The 19,242-nt window shown below is 45.2% G+C and overlaps 1 protein-coding gene across 2 annotated transcripts; it reads left to right on the top strand.

Annotated features, from left to right (window-relative positions):
• The first annotated feature begins 238 nt into the window (after positions 1–238).
• LOC143104212 (uncharacterized) lies at positions 239–17,104 on the top strand. Of its 2 annotated transcripts, XM_076268184.1 has the most exons (22): positions 239–711; positions 2,086–2,137; positions 3,433–3,450; positions 3,835–3,915; positions 4,095–4,196; positions 4,403–4,522; positions 4,712–4,798; positions 4,894–5,076; positions 5,178–5,261; positions 5,438–5,509; positions 5,692–5,775; positions 5,861–5,956; positions 8,075–8,146; positions 11,339–11,419; positions 11,928–11,984; positions 12,910–12,972; positions 13,082–13,189; positions 13,576–13,635; positions 13,792–13,881; positions 14,740–14,865; positions 15,868–16,021; positions 16,277–17,104. In XM_076268184.1, exons 1-22 carry the CDS (start codon positions 352–354, stop codon positions 16,776–16,778), a joined length of 2,652 nt encoding a protein of 883 aa, XP_076124299.1. In that variant the 5' UTR covers positions 239–351; the 3' UTR covers positions 16,779–17,104. The 2 variants fall into 2 exon arrangements, with proteins under 2 accessions (XP_076124299.1, XP_076124305.1); XM_076268190.1 differs by lacking the exon at positions 11,928–11,984.
• The last annotated feature ends 2,138 nt before the right edge of the window (positions 17,105–19,242 follow it).

Genomic DNA, 19,242 nt, shown 5'->3' with positions numbered 1-19,242 from the left:
AGTGTAACTTCGTTTCATATTTATTTTGTATCATGTTCTCTGCTGTTTCCTGTTTTCCTTGTTTGGTTTTTGCTGTGTGACTTATCAGGCACAGACAGGGCAGAAGTGCAACAGTTAAACCACAGACACCAACACCGTGCATCAACAAGCGGCTGCCACAATCTGTTTTCCAGAAGGCTGAGTTACGCAACCCACTGCTCTGCAAGTCAGAACAAAGACGACATTTACAGGCTTGTGTTCATCTGTGCAGCCTCAGTACTGCTCACGACTGCCTGTCGCTTCACACGTGCTGCCCTCTCTCAGCTGTGGCCCACGCAGGACGATCATCGGGAAGTCAGACCTGACCCCATCATGAGGGAGGAGTGCTCTGCAGGGACACTGCGCTGGGTTCTGCCCGGTGTGCTTTTGGGCACGTGCATCCTCACCCTGATCAACTCCACAGTGCTGCTGCTGCTGCTGCCGCGAATGGCCGATCTCTCCGCACGCCTGGACCACACAGACAGCCTCCTGCTGGAGTTACGCACCGCCACCGGGATCAGCCCCTCGGACGGGACCCCAGGAGGGCAGCTCAGGGCCCTGCTGGGGCAAGGAGGGCAGGAGCAGCGCAGCCGGGGCAAAAGGAGCCACAGCGGGCAGCAGGGTCAACACGCCCATGGACACTGGCCAGCCGATCAAGATGCCATGATGATGGTGACCTACTCCATGATCCCGGTAAGCCTCATCAGCAGCCCTCAGTCCAGACCCCTCAGTCAGACCCCTAACCCAGCAGCACCCCTCAGTAGGACCCCCTAACCCAGTAGGACCCCCTAACTCAGTCAGACCCCTAACCCAGTAGGACCCCTCAGTCAGACCCCTAACCCAGTCAGACCCCTAACCCAGTAGGACCCCTAACCCAGTCAGACCCTCAGTCAGACCCCTATACCAGCAGGACCCCCCCAGTCAGACCCCTAACCCAGCAGCACCCCTCAGTCAGACCCCTAACCCAGCAGCACCCCTCAGTCAGACCCCCTAACTCAGTAGGACCCCCTAACCCAGTAGGACCCCTCAGTCAGACCCCTAACCCAGTAGGACCCCCTAACCCAGTCAGACCCCTAACCCAGTAGGACCCCTAACCCAGTCAGACCCTCAGTCAGACCCCTATACCAGCAGGACCCCCCCAGTCAGACCCCTAACCCAGTAGGACCTCCTAACCCAGTCATACCCCTAACCCAGTCAGACCTCTCAGTAGGACCCCCTAACCCAGTCAGACCCCTAACCCAGTCAGACCCCTCAGTGTGCTGCTCACCCACCTGCTTCTGCTGCTTCCCCTCTGTGTGTTTCTGTGTGCTTTAGTTCACACATTAGAGCACAGGCGAGGAGAACATCGTATTCATCATGAAGAACAGAAGGCCTCGCGGCATTAATGAAACGTGAAACACTCTGATCTCTGATGCAGAGATATCCAGAACCCACACCACAGCAGTCCCAGTGCTGCCAAAACAAACATGTTTGGAGTGTATGTGTGTGTGTGTGTGAGTGTAAAGGCTTAAGGGAGGGGAGGAGGAGGACCTCCTCTGTCGGATGCGGGTGTTTTTGTGGATGTGCTGTGTGCAGTGAAGCGTGACTGTAGGGAGGTTCCTCTAACCCTCCCCTGAGACCAACAGAAGCCTGGGAAGCCTGCAGGTCTCTAAACTACAGTCCCCCAGAGAGAGAGAGAGAGGATCCTCTGCATCTGATAACTATTAAAAAGTAAAAAAAATAACAGTTGAGTCTTAAGTGCAGATTTGAAACTGAAATGTATTATTATTTATTATAAACGCTGACAGTAGGTATCGCTAACATATTCTTCACCAGTAATCTGAGGTCTATCAGGCGTGTTCTGCTAAAGCTAACCTGAGGTACTTAATTAAGTTAAGTAGTTAATAAATAGTTAATTCATGCTGAGATTGCTGATTGTGTGATATACTGGAAGCCAGTGTGGTGACCTAACTATCAGATGGGTGTGATCGCTTTTTCTGTTTTCATGAACTCTAGCTGCTGCATCTTGTACAGCCTGAAGCCCATTTAATGTGAGAAGCATAACCATGTCCTGTTGTTTTTTCTCAGACGAAGGTCTTCTCTGATCTGTGCAACAGCTCCAGAGGCATTTGTTTGACAGGTACTGACACACTGGGCTGTGGGGAGTTTTTTCCTCCTTACCAGGTCCCAATCCAGCAAACTTCTTTAAATTAAAGCAGCACTAAAGAAGATTTGCTCTTGGGATCTCCCTACAGTTGAGAAGCACAATAATAAATTATCTAAAAATACGTTTTTCCTTTTGCTACAAAGTATGGACATAACGATGAAATATAAGGAGTGCACCGACAGCAGTCTGTAGAAAGATATCTCCAAATTCCTGTAGCATAGCAGCTTTTCCATTTTGAATGTGTGTGTGGGGCGGTGGCGCGGGGGGGGGGGGGTGTGCAGGGTTTAGGGTGGGGGGAGTTCCTACCAACAAAGTTATTAGGTTGGTAATCGCCTACAGAGGGCCACTAAGACAATGGAAGTGTCATTTTATGAGGTTAAAATGATTTTGGAAACATTATGTGAAAATGAAAAAAACTCTTACAGGTGCCTTTAAAGCAACACCAAAGAAATTTTCCTCTGCACACACACTATTTATCCAGCACCAGCTTTGCAAATAACAATGTCCACAGACAAGGTAGGCTATATGTTGCATGATTTTATGAAAGTACGATGTATTGCGACATCGTGCAAGTCAAATTTGTAGTTTCTTATGTCTCATTCCATTGAACTACAGATCCGCTACCATAGTGTGGTTATAGCCGATAGAGGGCCGCGAAGCGAATGCAGAAGTGCTGTTCACCCATAACAAGTTGATGAACCACTGAAACAATTTTGGAAACATAATTTTAAGGTACAAAAAACTGTTTGGTGTTGCTTTAATAGGTGCATGTCAGTGAGGTTCATATCAGTGTTGGGTTCAGTGTTATTTATGACAGGTTTACTGTATATGTTCAGTGTTCAATTCAGTGTGTGTGTAATGAGTAAAGGTGTATCCTAGGTAGGAAGGTCACTGGATTAATCCCTGCTCTATTAACCTACCCCACCCTACTGATAATTACATCTGATAAAATGTAGAGGTGTGTGAGGTGTGTAACAGGAATCTTAGAAAACTCCCTCCCTACAGCAGCAAGTTGAGACAGAGCCATTTCCCCTGTGATGGGTGAGGCCCAATCACTCATCAACCCTTATTACTGTGTATCCTGCACATCAAAGGGAGAATTAAAACATCTCAGTGTTACTTTCACAGCTATGTTTGACTCATTTTAAATAGCTGGGTTAATTACAACATACTATAACCCTAAATATATAATTTTATATATTGAAATTATAATAAAATATATTTTCAGCAGGTATTACAATCAATATTTTTTTTTTCTTTTTTGACAGGCCCACCTGGACTTCCTGGTAAAAGAAAACAACACAAAACACACATTTACGATGTTCATCTTTCTCTGATGCTGTTCATCTTTCTCTGATGCTGTTCTGATTGTGTGTGTGATGGTGTTCTGGTCGTGTGTGTGATGCTGTTTTGATGGTGTGTGTAATGGTGTTCTGACTAATCGTGTGTGTGATGCTGTTCTGATCGTGTGTGTAATGGTGTTCTGACTAATCGTGTGTGTGATGCTGTTCTGATCGTGTGTGTGATGGTGCTCAGACTTTTCTGCTCAGGTGTGTCTGGTGTGTGATCAGACCCTGTGGTGTGTTGAAGCAGTGTGTGTGGAGTGTGAAGAGATGTGTGTGGTATAAGAGGCAGTGTACGTGGTGTTTGAAGCCCGTTGTGTTTGACAGGTCCTGCAGGGCGAGATGGAGCGCCTGGACTTCCTGGCCAGAAGGGAGATGCTGGAGAGCAGGGCAGGAGAGGGAGACGGGGTAAGACCAGGGGCAATTAATCAGGCCAGTTATGGGGTGGAGTGGGGCAGATAGGCCCAGGGGCAATTAATCAGGCCAGTTATGGGGTAGACTGGGGCAGATATGCTGAGGAGTAATTAATCAGGGCAGTTATGAGGTTGACTGGCAGAGCTGAGAATGTGTGTTCCTCATGTGCCCAGGTCCACCTGGAGAGAGAGGAGAGAGGGGCGAGAAAGGCGAGCAGGGAGAGCCAGGGTCACCCAGTCGGAAGGGCAATTTCTCCAACGAGGTTTTCTTAGAGGGTAAGCCACTGAATCCCTGCTCTGCCACCCAACCACACACACACAGCACAACTCCCACAGATGTGATCCCTCCAGTGATGTTACCCTGAGAGGGCACTAAAGCACTGCTCTATATCAGATGTGATCTCTCCAGTGATGTTCTCTGAGAGAGCACTAAAACACTGATCTCCTCTGACCTGACGTGAAAATTTGCATTTTGCCTGCAGGTCCCCCAGGCCCCATCGGACCTCCAGGTTTACCCGGACCTCCTGGACCTCCTGGACCACCCGGATCCCCGACCAACCAGACCAGCAGTGAGGAGGAGGTCCTGCTTTCCCAATCTGGGGGTATAGATCAGCCTGAACTAAACCTTACATCTTTAAATTCAGCTTTAACTATATTCACCACATTATAAGCTCAGCCTTAACTAACCTTCACCTCACTCAGTAGTTCAATCTTAACTAAATGTCCTCATGGCAGAAGACCCCCGGTGCAGAGGGAAGGATGATTAATAAACTTCTTCTCTGATTTGTCAGCATGGCCTATACCCACTCTCTCAGAAGCTGGGTTACAGACAGAGGCCATCAGGAAAGTTCCTGAAGAATTTCCCCTGAAGGAAACAGGTTGGCATGGGTTTTATGCTGAAATTGTGAATGTGTCTGTTATGCCCGTTCTGGGTGGTTGGTAAGCTCTGGACTAACCCCCCTGACTTCCTCAGGAACCTCAGTCTCCCCAGGGCCTGGCACCTTGCAGGGACCTGGGAATTCAACCCCTAAAGATGCTACTGCTACGTTGGCTGGGACTGCGTCCTCTAAAGATGCTACCGCTACATCTGCTGGGACTATGACCTCTAAAGATGCTACCACCACGCCTGCTGAGGAGAATCTGTCCATCGGCCCAGGTGCCTCGTGCTGTTCACATTTGAGTAGTCCTGCAGGATCTAGTTAACCCTGCGGAAAGTGACTATGTGATTAACCATGTGACTGTGATTGGTCTGTTTAGTCAGGGCTGCATTCATCCCACTATCCCACGCAGTGACTGAAGAGGCTTTGATACAAACTCAAGAGACACCTCTGCAGAAACCAGGTATGTCATCCCAAAGTTTAGTCATGTGTGTGTGTATTTCCCAATGCATAGTCTTTATAGTGATAATGCATAATTATAGTGTTAATCTAGAATTAACATTGAGAATTATGCATGAGTTCAAGTGGTAGCATCTATTTCTTAATGATTATTTGGTGAATGAATGTTCTCATTCACAGACCTGCTTACAACAGACCCAAGACCACAAACAGCATCAGACACTCTTGAAGAAATGTCTACTGTGCAATCAGGTAGTCTAACGGTCTGACAACTGTGCAATCAGGTAGTCTAACAGAACAGACTCTGAACTACTAAATATATTGTAGAACATTTGTAATCTAAATACAATAACATAACTACAAATGAGAGTATTGAACTTCTTTCCTCTGACTTCCTGCCGTTGTCACTGATATGTTTATTGTTCTCACTCCAGTCGGGCCTTCTCCCATCCCAGTAGAGGAGGCTCTGAAGGGAACATACATGGAGAAGGTGTCTGAGACCCCTGTGGATAGTGCAGGTAATGCACATCTTTTACCAATGTTAGTCCCTGTGGTTCACGGCTGGATGGATGGAGACCAAGTTAACTCTGTTTTTTCACACAGACTCCTCCACAGCTGGCACAGGAAAGGACTCAGGAACAAGAACAGGGTTCCAAACAACACAGCAAGCCGATGAAGCAACTGCTGTGGACATCTCAGGTACTTCTGATCGCTTACTCTTGCTGCAGCTTCTGCCACTCACTCCACTGGGAGTCTGAAATGCCAAGAGCTGGAGTAGTTTAGTGGTGTAGTGGTTTAACGGTGTAGTGGTTTAATGGTTTAGTGGTTTAATGGTGTAGTGGTTTAGTGGTGTAGTGGTTTAGCGGTGTAGTGTTTTAGTGGTGTAGTGGTTTAGTAATGTAGTGGTGTAGTGGTTTAATGGTGTAGTGGTGTAGTGGTTTAGTGGTTTAGTGGTGTAGTGGTTTAATGGTGTAGTGGTTTAATGGTGTACTGGTCTAATGGTGTAGTGATGTAGTGGTGTAGTGATGTAGTGGTGTATTGGTTTAGTGGTTTAATGGTGTAGTGGTTAAGTGGTGTAGTGGTTTAATGGTTTAATGGTTTAGTGGTTTAATGGTGTAGTGGTGTAGTGGTTTAATGGTGTAGTGGTGTAGTGGTTTAGTGGTGTAGTGGTTTAATGGTGTAGTGGTTTAGTGGTGTAGTGGTTTAGCGGATAGTGTTTTAGTGGTGTAGTGATTTAGTGGTGTAGTGGTTTAATGGTGTAGTGGTTTAATGGTGTAGTGGTTTAATGGTGTAGTGGTTTAATGGTGTAGTGGTTTAGTGGTGTAGTGGTTTAATGGTGTAGTGGTTTGGTGTAGTGGTTTAATGGTGTACTGGTCTAATGGTGTAGTGATGTAGTGGTGTAGTGATGTAGTGGTTTAATGGTGTAGTGGTTTAGTGGTGTAGTGGTGTAGTGGTTTAATGGTTTAATGGTGTAGTGGTTTAATGGTGTAGTGGTGTAGTGGTTTAATGGTGTAGTGGTGTAATGGTTTAGTGGTTTAATGGTGTAGTAGTTTAATGGTGTAGTTGTTTAGTGGTGTAGTGGTTTAGTAGTGTAGTGGTTTAATGATGTAGTGGTATAATGGTCTAGTGGTTTAGTGGTGTAGTGGTTTAGCGGTGTAGTGTTTTAGTGGTGTAGTGATTTAGTGGTGTAGTGGTTTAATGGTGTAGTGGTTTAGTGGTGTAGTGGTTTAATGGTGTAGTGGTTTAGTGGTGTAGTGGTTTAATGGTGTAGTGGTTTGGTGTAGTGGTTTAATGGTTTAATGGTGTACTGGTCTAATGGTGTAGTGATGTAGTGGTGTAGTGATGTAGTGGTGTATTGGTTTAGTGGTTTAATGGTGTAGTGGTTTAGTGGTTTAATGGTGTAATGGTTTAATGGTGTAGTGGTTTAATGGTGTAGTGGTGTAGTGGTTTAATGGTGTAGTGGTTTAATGGTGTAGTGGTGTAATGGTGTAGTAGTTTAATGGTGTTGTGGTGTAGTGGTTTAGTGGTGTGGTCTCCTTTGCTTATCTGAGCTTGGTCAACAACTGTAGCCTACCAGGAAAAGATCTCATTAAAGAGGCTATTTTAATCATACCTGTCAACACTCCCGTTTTTCCCGGGTTCTCCCGTATTTCAAGGTCATCTCCCGGCACCCTCCCGTTTTGTTATTTCTCCCGGAAAACTCCCGTAATTTGCATGGCCATCAAACTTCATTTTAAAATCATAGATCCATGCATTTTTTCTATTAGTCTGACATCTCCCAGGTTGTCAGATTGTGTATGAAATACACCCTACACATACACGATCACTTAGTTTCAATTTCAACCAAAACCCAAATAAGGAAGCGGGTGCCGAGTCTCGTCGTAAGCAAGCGTGAACTAGCTGCAGAACTCCAGAACTAGCTGAAATTGTTGGGAATTTAATTGATTAACACATCACATAAACTGTTATTGAGTGTTGTTGATACACTGAACTTGCAAGCAGCTTTGGAGTTTTGTAAGTAGGCTGCAGGCAGGCAGCTGGTGGATACATAAGTTAAGGTAAAAGCAACGACCGAAATGCAGTGTTGAAACACTGATTTTAATACAGTATCGTCTCAAACACAAGGTAGTAAAGGATCGTCTCAAAGACAAGGTACTGTAGTAAAGGGTCACACACACTTCTTATTTACTTATGTCAAGCACATGTGTCTTTACTGTATATTTTATGTTCACATTAATTATATTGTTATTTATTTATACTGTATATTCTATGTTTACATTAATTATATTGTTGTTTATTTGTTCGATGCCTGAATAGCTGTCAACAGAAATTATGGTTTTCAAGAAACAGTCAGAGAAAGTCCAGTGGAAATGCCTTTACTGAAAACAGGTAATTAACAGTAAATCACAGGTGTTTTATCTGAACACATTTGAACCCTGCTGGGTATTTAATTATTATGACTGCCGCGCAGCGAAGCGGCGGTCATATAGGTTTAGTCAGAATTGTTTTTTTTTTTTTTTTTTTTTTTTCTTTTTCGCATGCCCAAATTTCCGTCAATGAGTCCCGGGACACTGAAAGACCGGGGTACACAAACTTGGTGGGCATGTAACCCCACATGGATAGCATGGAACCATCGTTTTTCATTTTGATCTGTAGCCCCCCCCGCTGGACTGGACCCCCCGAAAGGAGGGTAGGGCAGACACAGTTTTCTGTGAATATCTCGAAAACCGTAGGGTTTAGTAGGACCATTTTTTTTTTGTATGTTGATCTCAAGGGGCCATGTCAACCCATTCCATAACCACTCATTTCATGTATAGCGCCACCTAGTTAAACACAAAAAAGTAAAAATGAGGTGTTGTAATCGCAGGTATCTGTGACCTAACATAGTCAAAACTGCACGAAATTGGAAGTGTAGGATCATTATGACACCCTCTGTATGCACACCAAATTTTGTGGAATTCCGTTCATGGGGGGCCACACAATAAATTAATTTATGTTACTATACACCAACTGGCCTGTAGGTGGCCGGAGACAGTTTTCTGTGAATATCTCGAGAACCGTAGGGCCTAGGAGGTCCACCTTTTTTATGTATGTTGGTCTTAAGGGGGCATGTCAACCCATCCCATTACCACTTATTTCATGTATAGCGCCACCTAGTTAAAAATTAAAAAGCAAAAAATTAGGTGTTTTCATCACAATATCTCTGGCTGACAAGGTCAAAACTGCACGAAATTAAAAGTGTAGGATCATTATGACACCCTCCGAATGCATGCCAAGTTTTGTGTACTTTCGTTCATGGGGGGCCTTACAATAAAATAATTTATGTGTTCATTTAGTGACGTACACCAACAAGGATTCCCGGGACACTGAAAGACCGGGGTACACAAAACTTGGTGGGCATGTACCCCCACATGGATAGCATGGAACCGTCATTTTTCGTTTTTAGCTGTAGCCCCCCCCCCCCCCCGCTGGACTGGACCCCCCGAAAGGAGGGTAGGGCAGACACAGTTCTCTGTGAATATCTTGAGAACTGTAGGGCCTAGGATGACCATTTTTTTCCGTATGTTTGCCTCCAGGGGTCATGTTAACCCATTTCATGTGCACACATGTGCACAAACAGATACACACACACACATACATTCACAGTAATCATACGTATGACACATACTCACACAGTAGACATGTACGCTTGCATGCACAGGCACATACGCAGGCACACACACAAGCACGCACACACACACACACACACCCACACACACACTCACACACACACACACCCACACACATAACATAAACATAACACAAACAATCAAGAATTTCTCAGAATTATGAACAGGCAAGATGGAGGTGGGGTTGTATAAAATTAATTTAACATGTGAAATCTATGAACTAATCATGTTTTGGTACTTGTTGTCTAGCAGATACCAAGAATTGAGTGTGGATAATGCAATTTAGTGAGACAGTTAGAATCATATAGGCCTTTCAGCGTGATTTCTTTTTGTGGAAAAAATGTGCTGGACTGGGCGGCGGTCATATTTTGTACCGCTCTGCGGTACATCTAGTTGTAAGTATTATTGTGTGGAGTATCATGGGGATTTGTCTTGTATCTTTGTTAAAACCCTGACCCCTACACACATTCCCTACACACTCTCCCATATTAATCTATTTTAACCCCCACAATGTCACTCAAACTCTCCAAAGATCTAACAGTGCTTCCGTTGAAATATTTTCTCATATTTTTTATTTTTTTCTGATTCAAAGAAACACAAGAAAGACAAAAAAATAGGTTTCTTTCAGGTCTCCCCATGAGTATTAGGAAGAGGATTGTTGAAGCTGTTTTTGTGTCAGTGCTTGATTATGGTGATGGCTCTGGACACTGTATACCACTCCATTTAATTTCTGGAGATAGTTACAGGACCCACCACAGTGCCCTGTATGAGAGAGAAGGCTGGTCTTCCTTGGCTGATAAGAGGAACATGCATAGGCACTTATTTATTTTTTAAAGGTGTTGTAGGTTCTCTACCATCATACATGTCAAGAATGCTACAAAGGAGAGCTGGCCCCTACCTGAACAGGCTTAATGATCTTTTAACATGGAATGTTCTCCATGTCCGGACTGAACTCTGAATCTACTGCAGTGCCCATTCAAACCTATTCCTGTAGAAAACCCAATTACATGCCTACAGGTAGGCCTGCTTTAAAAATAGGATGATAGGGAAAAACATAATTCCAGCCTATCATTCAATAATGAATACTGAATATTATATTATAATATTATTATTATTATATATATTATAATTAATGTGCAGTAAGCAGAATTTAGGCATGGCTGCATATGGCATTTTTACAGATCAAAATGACATAAGCCTAACAGCTGTTTTGAGTAAGGCTATATGTTTATTGTTAAGCTTATTCAATAACTTCCTGATGGAGAAGACAAACCATTTTGTGGAGTGATGCATCATCGTATGAAATTTGCATCGATGTGACTCAACAATCTCTGGTAGCCTGTAAGTGACATCACACTCTGTCTGCCACTCGTTTTCTGTAGCTGATCGAAATGACTTAAACCTAAAGCTTTGATGTAAGGCTATATGTTTAGCCTATTGAATAACTTAGTGATATAGAAGACAAACCATTTTGTAGAAAGACGTATCATCATATGAGCTTTGCAACAATGTGGCTCAAAAACAGTCTTTGGTAGCATAAGTGACATGTCGCTCTGTCTGCCACTTGTTGTCTGTGTTGTTAGCTGTGTGGCTTTCTGAAACATCCTTACATTTGGGTCGGAATTGTTGTTTGTTTATTAATTTTTTGTATCTATTTTTTCTTTCAATTCATATTATTCATGTATTTTACGTGCCCTGCTCTTCCTCTATTATGTAGTATTATATATTTATTTTGTATTGTGACCATATAATCTCGGCTTCATTTTAAATGAGGGATTCCCTCAATGAACTTTCTGAGAAACGAAATAAAGGTATATTACTACTATTAATAAATGTGGTTTGACGTTGACTTTGCTTTGCTCCTGAAAGTGAAGGATTTATAATTTTTTATCTGCCTGATTTCCCTCTTTAGCGCCCCCCACAGACGGCCCAGGAAATGACGTGACGGAGGCAGTTTTTCCACCTTTAAAGGAGGTCCCATCAGCATCACCAGGTGCTTAAGAGAAAGACAGTCATGGGGGAATGGTCAGGGGCTTGTGTTCCTGTAGGCTCACCTGTGTTTCCGTGTGTTCGGAGTAGGCTCACCTGTGTTCCTGTGTGTTAGGAGTAGCTTGTCTGTGTTTCTGTGTGTTTGGAGTAGGCTCATCTGTGTTCCTGTTCAGAGTAGGCTTGTCTGTCTTCCTGTGTGTTCAGAGTAGGCTCACTTGTGTACCTGTGTGTTCAGAGTAGGCTCACCTGTGTACCTGTGTGTTCGGAGTAGGCTTACCTGTGTTCCTGTTCAGAGTAGGCTCGTCTGTGTTCCTGTTCAGAGTAGGCTTGTCTGTCTTCCTGTGTGTTCAGAGTAGGCTCACCTGTGTACCTGTGTGTTCGGAGTAGGCTTACCCGTGTTCCTGTGTGTTCGGAGTAGGCTCGTCTGTATTCCTGTGTGTGGGGAGTAGGCCCGCTTCAAGGGCCGGTCATTAATTACATGTTGTCCTCTGTTTCTGCAATGTACCTTGTAGCTGGCCTGCTTCCACAGATGGTGGTGGAGTTTTTCCACAACATGCTGGAGAATGCAGGTGCTTTATTCTTAAACTCAATTCATTACTCACACACTGGTGTTCAGTAAGGTTGTTTCCCCATGGCCTCTCTGTGTTAGAGGCAGGTAGTGTTCAGCAGGGTAGTGTTCAGCAGGGTAGCAGGGTCGTGTTAGAGCCAGGTAGTGTTCCGCAGGGTCGTGTTAGAGGCAGGTAGTGTTCCACAGGGTCGTGTTAGAGGCAGGTAGTGTTCCACAGGGTCATGTTAGAGGCAGGTAGTGGGGGCAGCCGTGGCCTACTGGTTAGCACTTCGGACCTGTAACTGGAGGGTTGCCGGTTCGAACCCCGACCAGTAGGCACGGCTGAAGTGCCTTTGAGCAAGGCACTTAACCCCTCACTGCTCCCCGAGCGCCGCTGTTGATGCAGGCAGCTCACTGCGCCGGGATTAGTGTGTGCTTCACCTCACTGTGTGTACACTATGTGCTGTGTGTGTTTCACTAATTCACGGATTGGGATAAATGCAGAGACCAAATTTCCCTCACGGGATCAAAAGAGTATATATACTTATACTTATAGGTAGTGTTCAGGAGGGTCGTGTTAGAGGCAGGTAGTGTTCAGCAGGGTAGCAGGGTTGTGTTGAGGCAGGTAGTGTTCAGCAAGGTCAGTTTCCCCCATGGAGGCAGCTAGTGCATCCCTTTATGAACAGAATCATTCAGCTGACTGCAAACATAATTTATATCTTCAGCTGAGTGACCTCCAAACGTTAGAGTGTTCATCCACTAATAGGGAACATGAGCTGGGGTTTAGGCTGTTTATATGTGAGGCTGGCTGGAGTTTTATAATACTGATGAAGCTACAGGAATCTCCTGGGAATATTCCTTTCTCTCTCTTGTGTAGGTATTGAGCTCTTGTTTTGTTTTACTTTGCTCTCACATGTACACGGTTTCATATTTCCTCTTCTCTTTAGGCTGGTCTACAGACACCCGAGGAGATAAAATCGTGAGAGGGGACAGTACTTCAGAGACACCAGGTACTAACAGTAACACCTGCAGAGTTTATTTCGGTACATGCCTACACTAATGCTTTTGTAGGTTGTGTGTTTGACTAAAAGGACCAGACTGTTTTATTCCTCTCCTCAGCCATCCTTTTCGCTGGTTCAACGCAAGGCTCACCAACTCAGGCAGAAACTGAGACCATCAGACCTACGCCACAGCGGAATATCAGACCTACACCACAGCAGGATACAGGTAAGAATATCACACCCATACCACAACAGACTATTAGACTTAGTGGTGTTTACTTGACTAGGACGCCCTACCAGTGGTGTTTACTCTAGTAGCAGGCCAGTGGTGTTTACTCTAGTAGCAGGCCAGTGGTGTTTACTCTAGTAGCAGGCCAGTGGTGTTTACTGTAGTAGGAGGCCAGTGGTGTTTACTGTAGTAGGACGCCCTGCCAGTGGTGTTTACTGTAGTAGGACGCCCTGCCAGTGGTGTTTACTGTAGTAGGACGCCCTGCCAGTGGTGTTTACTCTAGTAGGACGCCCTGCCAGTGGTGTTTACTCTAGAAGGAGGCCCCGCCAGTGGTGTTTACTGGGTCTTATGTGAGATTAACACTCAGTGTCTTTCTCATCTAGTGGATCAAAATGGCAATGCCATACCGGAAACGCCTTTAGGACCCATCAAGGAGCAGAGAGGTACATGATGACTGACTTTCCCAGAATGATATGTGTGTGTGTGTGTGTGTGTGTGTGTGTGTGTGTGTGTGTGTGAGAGAGAGAGAGAGAGAGAGAGAGAGTATGTTTGTGTGTGCGTGTATAAATAACAATGCTTCATGCTGGGATGTCTTGCAGGTTTATCCACTGCCTTCCCCCGAGACGAAATCCAAACGGACAAGCCTGTGCTCTCCGGAGGTGCCAAAAAGAAGACCAAGAAGGGAACAGGTCTGCTGGATAGCCAACCACTCCCATGTACAGACACATCCAACCAACCCCATGCACAGACACATCCAACCACCCCCATGCACAGACACGACACATCCAACCACTCCCATGCTGTACAGACACATCCAACCACTCTCATGCTGTACAGACACATCCAACCACTCCCATGTACAGACACATCCAACCAACCCCATGCACAGACACATCCAACCACCCCCATGCACAGACACGACACATCCAACCACTCCCATGCTGTACAGACACATCCAACCACTCCCATGTACAGACACATCCAACCACCCCCATGCACAGACACATCCAACCACCCCCATGCACAGACACATCCAACCACCCCCATGCACAGACACATCCAACTACTCCCATGTACCCATGTATAGACACATTCATCTACCCCCATGTACAGACACATCCAACCACCCCCATGTACAGACACATCCAACCACTCCCATGTACATACACATCTAACCACCCCCATGTATAGACACATCCACCCACTCCCATGTACAGACACATCTAACCACCCCCATGTATAGACACATCCAACCACCCCAATGTACAGACACATCCAACCACCCCAATGTACAGACACATCCAACCACCCCCATGTACAGACACATCCAACCACCCCAATGTACAGACACATCCAACCACCCTCATGTACAGACACATCCAACCACTCCCATGTACAGACACATCCAACCACTCCCATGTACATACACATCTAACCACCCCCATGTACAGACACATCCAACCACCCCAATGTATAGACACATCCACACTTTCCTCATCCTGCTGACATGTGTGTCCTCATATGGTTTGTGCTTCTCTTTGGTCCAGAGTGTGTGATCAAAGGGATCTCCTGCCAGACGAACGTGTCGGCCACTCAGAACACCTACGGGAGTCTGCTGGTGGATGCAGCCCAGCGGGGGGACGCGCGCCTTTGGGTGGCAGAACACTTCTCCGGTACCCTCCCTCCTCCAGCACGTCCATTCCCAATGCCCTGAGCCAGAGGTTTCATATATGCACACACTGCATGTTCTCTGGGCCACAGATTTCATATATGCACACTGCATGTACTCTGAGCCAGAGATTTCATGCACACTGCATGTACTCTGGGCCAGAGATTTCATATATGCACACTGCATGTACTCTGAGCCAGAGATTTCATGCACACTGCATGTACTCTGGGCCAGAGATTTCATATATGCACACTGCATGTCCGCTAAGCCAGCGATTTCATATATGCACACTGCATGTACTCTGGGCCAGAGATTTCATATATGCACACTGCATGTCCGCTAAGCCAGAGATTTCATATATGCACACTGCATGTACTCTGGGCCAGAGATTTCATATATGCACACTGCATGTCCGCTAAGCCAGAGATTTCATATATGCACACTGCATGTACTCTGGGCCAGAGATTTCATAGCGATGCATGTTGCATGGCCTCTGTCTGGTGACGGTGCTTAAAGCAACACCAAAGAGTTTTTTGTACCTTAAAATAATGTTTCCAAAATCATTTCAGTGGTTCATCAACTTGTAACAGGGTGAACAGCACTTCTGCATTCGCTTCGCGGCCCTCTATCGGCTATAACCGCACTATGTAAGTTTGCCAGATCGGGTAGCGGATCTGTAGTTTGATGGAATGAGACAAAATTTCACAGGCTTCTGATGTCGCAATACGTCATACTTTCATAAAATCATGTAACATACTCTACCTTGTCTGTGGACATTGTTATTTGCAAAGCTGGTGCTGGATAAACAAATAGCGTGCGTGCGACAGAGGAAAAGTGCTTTGGTGTTGCTTTAACGTTCCCTCTCTGTGTGGTGACGGTGCTTGACGTTCCCTCTCTGTGTGGTGACGGTGCTTAACGCTCCCTCTCTGTGTGGTGACGCGTGACGGTGCTTTAACGTTCCCTCTCTGTCTGGTGACGGTGCTTAACGTTCCCTCTCATCTCGCAGGCCGGACGCTGGAGGAGTACGAGAGCACGGAACACTTCAGCAGGAGGATCCACAGCAGGGTGTTTGATGTCAGGAAGTTCTACCAGGGCTGTGGACATGTGGTTCACAACGGCTCCCTCTACTTCCACATCGCCGGCATCCACAGGACTGCCAGGTATGCTTTAGAGGCTGCCAGGTATGGTTTAGAGGCTGTCAGGTGCTTACTACAGGCTGCCAGGTATGCTTTAGAGGCTGCCAGGTGCTTACTACAGGCTGCCAGGTACACACTTGACAACCAAATATATGTTGAAATTGGGATAAGTGTGTATCTCATTGGGTTTTACAACATCTTCAGACCCTACTAATACAGTAGATGTATTTAGATCAGCCATCATTCCTCCTTCACATGATTTACTGTTTCATTGCTCAGGTTTAATCTTCGGACCAGGAAGTTACAGATGCTGGCAGTGGAGGGAGCCCTTTTCCATGAGCTGTCGTATCTCTTCCATAACTCCAAGACCTACTTCAAGTTTGCTGTGGATGAGGTTGGCCTATGGCTGATCTTTGCGTCCAGTGTTGATGACACCATCATGGTGAGCCGGATTGAGCAGCAGTGGTTTTCCGCCCTCGCCCCCATAAACACCTCCTACTCAAGACACCTGGCAGGCAACGCCTTTATCGCCCACGGAGTGCTCTATATGACCGACCCTGAGGACAGGGGCATCACCTTTGCATTCGACCTGCTGGAGAGAAAGCCTATTCGGGTGCAGCTGTTCCTGCGGCCAGCAGGGGGCGTTCTGGCCATGCTCTCCTACAGTCCTCGACACAAGAGTCTGTACATGTGGGACAACAGCACAGTGAAAACATGCAGCGTGCGCTTCTCATCCGAGCAGTGTGTCGGGTCATGGCCTCTCAGAGGACTAATACGTTAGTGTTTGGACGCTGTGCGTATGTATTACTGCTTTCGGAAATTACGTTTGTGAGGTTTAACCCAACCTGTGTATCATGCGAAGCCACCAAAGATTGAACACTTGAACTATACATTGCAACAACAATCAACAAAAAAATTAAATATATTTTTAAATGTTTATATTTATGTATATATTTTACACATGTTGTCAAAGACATACTATTGATAACTAACAGGTAGAAGACACATTTGTAGAGTTGTGAGTCCTGTAGATTGTAGAGTTTGATGAAACAATGTAATGAATTCAGCTTTGTGAACTTTGGGACTGACTAAATGCCTTTGGAAACAGCCACAAGGACTTCTTTCTGTTTCTATGTGCTCACTGATGATGTGCTATGTGGAAACATCACCCTTCTCCAACTGGTATTCAATGCAGAATCAGTCCAGTCCCTCTGTAGTTAGTAGCCTACAACATATACTTTTTTTATCACACTCAAATCCTTCTGACTGTTGGGCAGCCGTGGCCTACTTGGGCAGCTGTGGCCTACTGGTTAGCACTTCGAACCTGTAACTGGAGGGTTGCCGGTTCGAACCCCGACCAGTAGGCATGGCTGAAGTGCCCTTGAGCAAGGCACCTAAACTCACTGCTCCCCGAGCGCTGCTGTTGATTCAGGCAGCTCACTGCACCGGGATTAGTGTGTGCTTCACCTCACTGTGTGTACACTGTGTGCTGTGTGTGTTTCACTAATTTACGGATTGGGATAAATGCAGAGACCAATTTCCCTCACGGGATCAAAAGAGTATATATACTTAATACTTATACTAATCAAGATCCCCCTTCAACATTTTTTGGGGGGATTTTCTACTTTGAAGAAGAGACAAGTACTTCAGATGTGCACTTAACTATCTGGGGCCTCATTACAGAAACTTCTTAACCCTGAATTTCTATCTTGTCTCTGTTTGGCATGACTTTTGGGATTTGTGGTATTATAGAAACATTATGAAATACATTTAGGATTTTTTTTGGCATAGACTGTCCTAAATTCAAAAATGCCAACAAATGCCAATATTGACTGCAAGAAAATTGGACAGACAATAGCCTGAAGGTAGTCTAAAAGGCTATGTGTTTTAAAATTGGACAGACAATAGATAAAGGTAGGCTAAAAGGCTCAAAGGTTATGTGTTTATAAGGCTAAATGGGATTTAAAGAGAAACTACGCAGTATTGGCAATTTCCTCACTGTTTTCTCGGTTTTTGCTTCTTTTTCGCTGGCTCTGTCATGACGAATGTCTGAGAAACTCCATCGCTACCTTGTTCTAGCTGTTGCCTGGCGTGTATGTGTTTTTAAATGCAGTAAAGCAATTCGTTACACTCGTAATACTTCCTGACACTGAGGCCGCTGGCCCAAAGTTGGAAGGGTGGTTTTTCCGCTCACAAGCGCTAGGGGGAAGTGAGGCGGCCACCATTCAACCCGAAAAAAGTCATATAACCATTCCAATGACTCCGAAGCTGTGAAGTGAAGGTAAATTAAGCTAAAAAACCTGCATATTAAGCTAAAAAATCTGCATAGTTCACCTTTAAAAGGCTAAAATGCTATGTGTTTTGAAATGCAGGAAGAATATAACTGCAGCACTACGTGACTACAGTGAACTTCATAACTCTGCTGGCAAGCAAACATGACCTTCATAGCACAGTAAATTGGGCAAAAAAGGGCAAAATTTGTAAAACTGCTTGACACATTGTTATATTGGTATACCGTATTTTCCAGACTATAAGTTGCTCCGGAGTATAAGTCGCATCAGTCAAAAAATGCATCATGAAGAGGGAAAGAACATCTATAAGTCGCACCGGACTATAAGTCGCATTTTAGAAAATTATTTCTCAAAATCCAAGACCAAGAACAGACAGAGTATGTAACTGGACACATACTGTAGAGGCCAAACAAATTGAGAATTCTACCAGGAATGTTAATGAAGACGAGGAGTGAATGGCAAGGTGAGGCAAGCTGGGCAATAACAAAGGCGGCCAAAGAGGGCCCGACGATAATTGTGAAGCAATTTACAAAAGATTCACTGTACAAAAATGCTGATGTGGTACATGAAAATACTGTTCACATGCCTTTTTTAACCAGTTTGGACATTTAATCTCGAAAGGCAAGTTATTCAACTAGCCACAGAATAGGGTGACCAGACGTCCCGGTTTAAACGGGATAGTCCCGATTTTGAGTTGCGTGTCCCGAGTCCAGACAAAAGCCTGGATACTTCACTGCATCACATTTTATCCACTAGAGGACCACATTGGCACTTCTTTCTCACATGTATTACAATTTATAGGTATGCATTCCACTGCATTTTCTACTGGAAATGACACCCTTTGGAACACTCTCATGTAGGGGCAGCATAGCGGGCTTAGGCGGGGATCACATCAGCAAGCGGCAGCGGCAACACAAGCGGTTTGTCAATTGAATACGCCCGCGTTGAGCTATG

This window comes from Alosa pseudoharengus, unplaced genomic scaffold, assembly GCF_046254945.1.
Source record: "Alosa pseudoharengus isolate Yale_2024_CS ecotype anadromous, Long Island Sound unplaced genomic scaffold, YU_APseudo_1.1 YU_APseudo_1.1_scf_10, whole genome shotgun sequence".
NCBI lineage: Eukaryota > Metazoa > Chordata > Actinopteri > Clupeiformes > Clupeidae > Alosa > Alosa pseudoharengus.
The sequence above is the reverse complement of the archived record's forward strand: the minus strand, read 5'-3'. Positions and strand labels throughout refer to the sequence as shown.

Coding starts and splice junctions, on each gene's coding strand:
- LOC143104212 (XM_076268184.1), top strand. CDS start 352: ATGAGGGAGGAGTGCTCTGCAGGGACACTGCGCTGGGTTCTGCCCGGT. Junction 4,523..4,711: donor CCTGCTTTCCCAATCTGGGG/GTATAGATCAGC, acceptor CTGATTTGTCAG/CATGGCCTATACCCACTCTC. Junction 5,510..5,691: donor AATGTCTACTGTGCAATCAG/GTAGTCTAACGG, acceptor TTCTCACTCCAG/TCGGGCCTTCTCCCATCCCA.